General features: G+C 41.7%; 1 protein-coding gene across 1 annotated transcript; it reads right to left on the bottom strand.

Moving 5' to 3' along the window:
- Nucleotides 1-396: 396 nt before the first annotated feature.
- Nucleotides 397-552, bottom strand: Pmar_PMAR009498 (hypothetical protein; the record flags this gene model as incomplete). The annotated part of the gene is made up of 1 exon (XM_002774762.1): nt 397-552. A coding segment is annotated over one exon (156 nt), but the record flags the coding sequence as incomplete, so codon positions are not given.
- Nucleotides 553-811: the final 259 nt, after the last annotated feature.

Raw genomic sequence — 811 nt, 5'->3', positions numbered from 1 at the left:
CATCTGAGGGTTTACAGGATCGTCCCCTCCGTTGTGAGGACCGCCAAAGGAGAACATTTTAGCTGTGAAATTGAAATCAACCAACAACCCTTCTACCAACCAGGGCTGCAAAATATGACCTCAATATTTCCCTCACTTATCATAGGAGTTTATATAAGAATTGGGAGAATATTCACTACAAGTGTGCAGAAACTAACAAGAGTTTTCCAAAATTTCCTCGGAATTTTCATATTCTCACCAACACATGTAGCTGACCATGTGCAAATCTAACCACACTGGTACCAACAGCACAAAACGGTACCAGCGGCGGCCCCAGGAACCCAACACCATCGGCCCGATCAAGGAACTATAACGTAGTGAATTCTACTGCAGTGAGAGGTCATTATCATCATCGTCTCAGGTGTCCTCATCCGTTGATGGTATTAACTCTCCTATCCGAGCATCTAGTCGGCTCTTGATCTTCCTACCCTCTTGCTCGGCCTCCTCTAGCTCTCTTAGTAACCCTTCTCGCTGCTGCTCCAGTTCAGAGGACTCCCTTGACACTTCCTCATCCTGAAAAGCACCATCATCATCAACAACACTCTGTATCCCGCCTTAGGTTCCCCAGTTACGAATCGAGAACAACCGCGGACTTCACTACTACTATTATTATCACTATTACTATCACTATTACTATTACTATTACTATTACTAGCACTATTACTATCATTATTACTATTACTATTACTAGCACTATTACTATCACTATTACTATTACTATTACAATTACTATCACTATTACTATCACTATTACTATCACTATTACTGCTAC

The sequence above is a fragment of the Perkinsus marinus genome (genome assembly GCF_000006405.1).
Source record: "Perkinsus marinus ATCC 50983 genomic scaffold scf_1104296957486, whole genome shotgun sequence".
Lineage (NCBI taxonomy): Eukaryota > Perkinsozoa > Perkinsida > Perkinsidae > Perkinsus > Perkinsus marinus.
The sequence above is the reverse complement of the archived record's forward strand: the minus strand, read 5'-3'. Positions and strand labels throughout refer to the sequence as shown.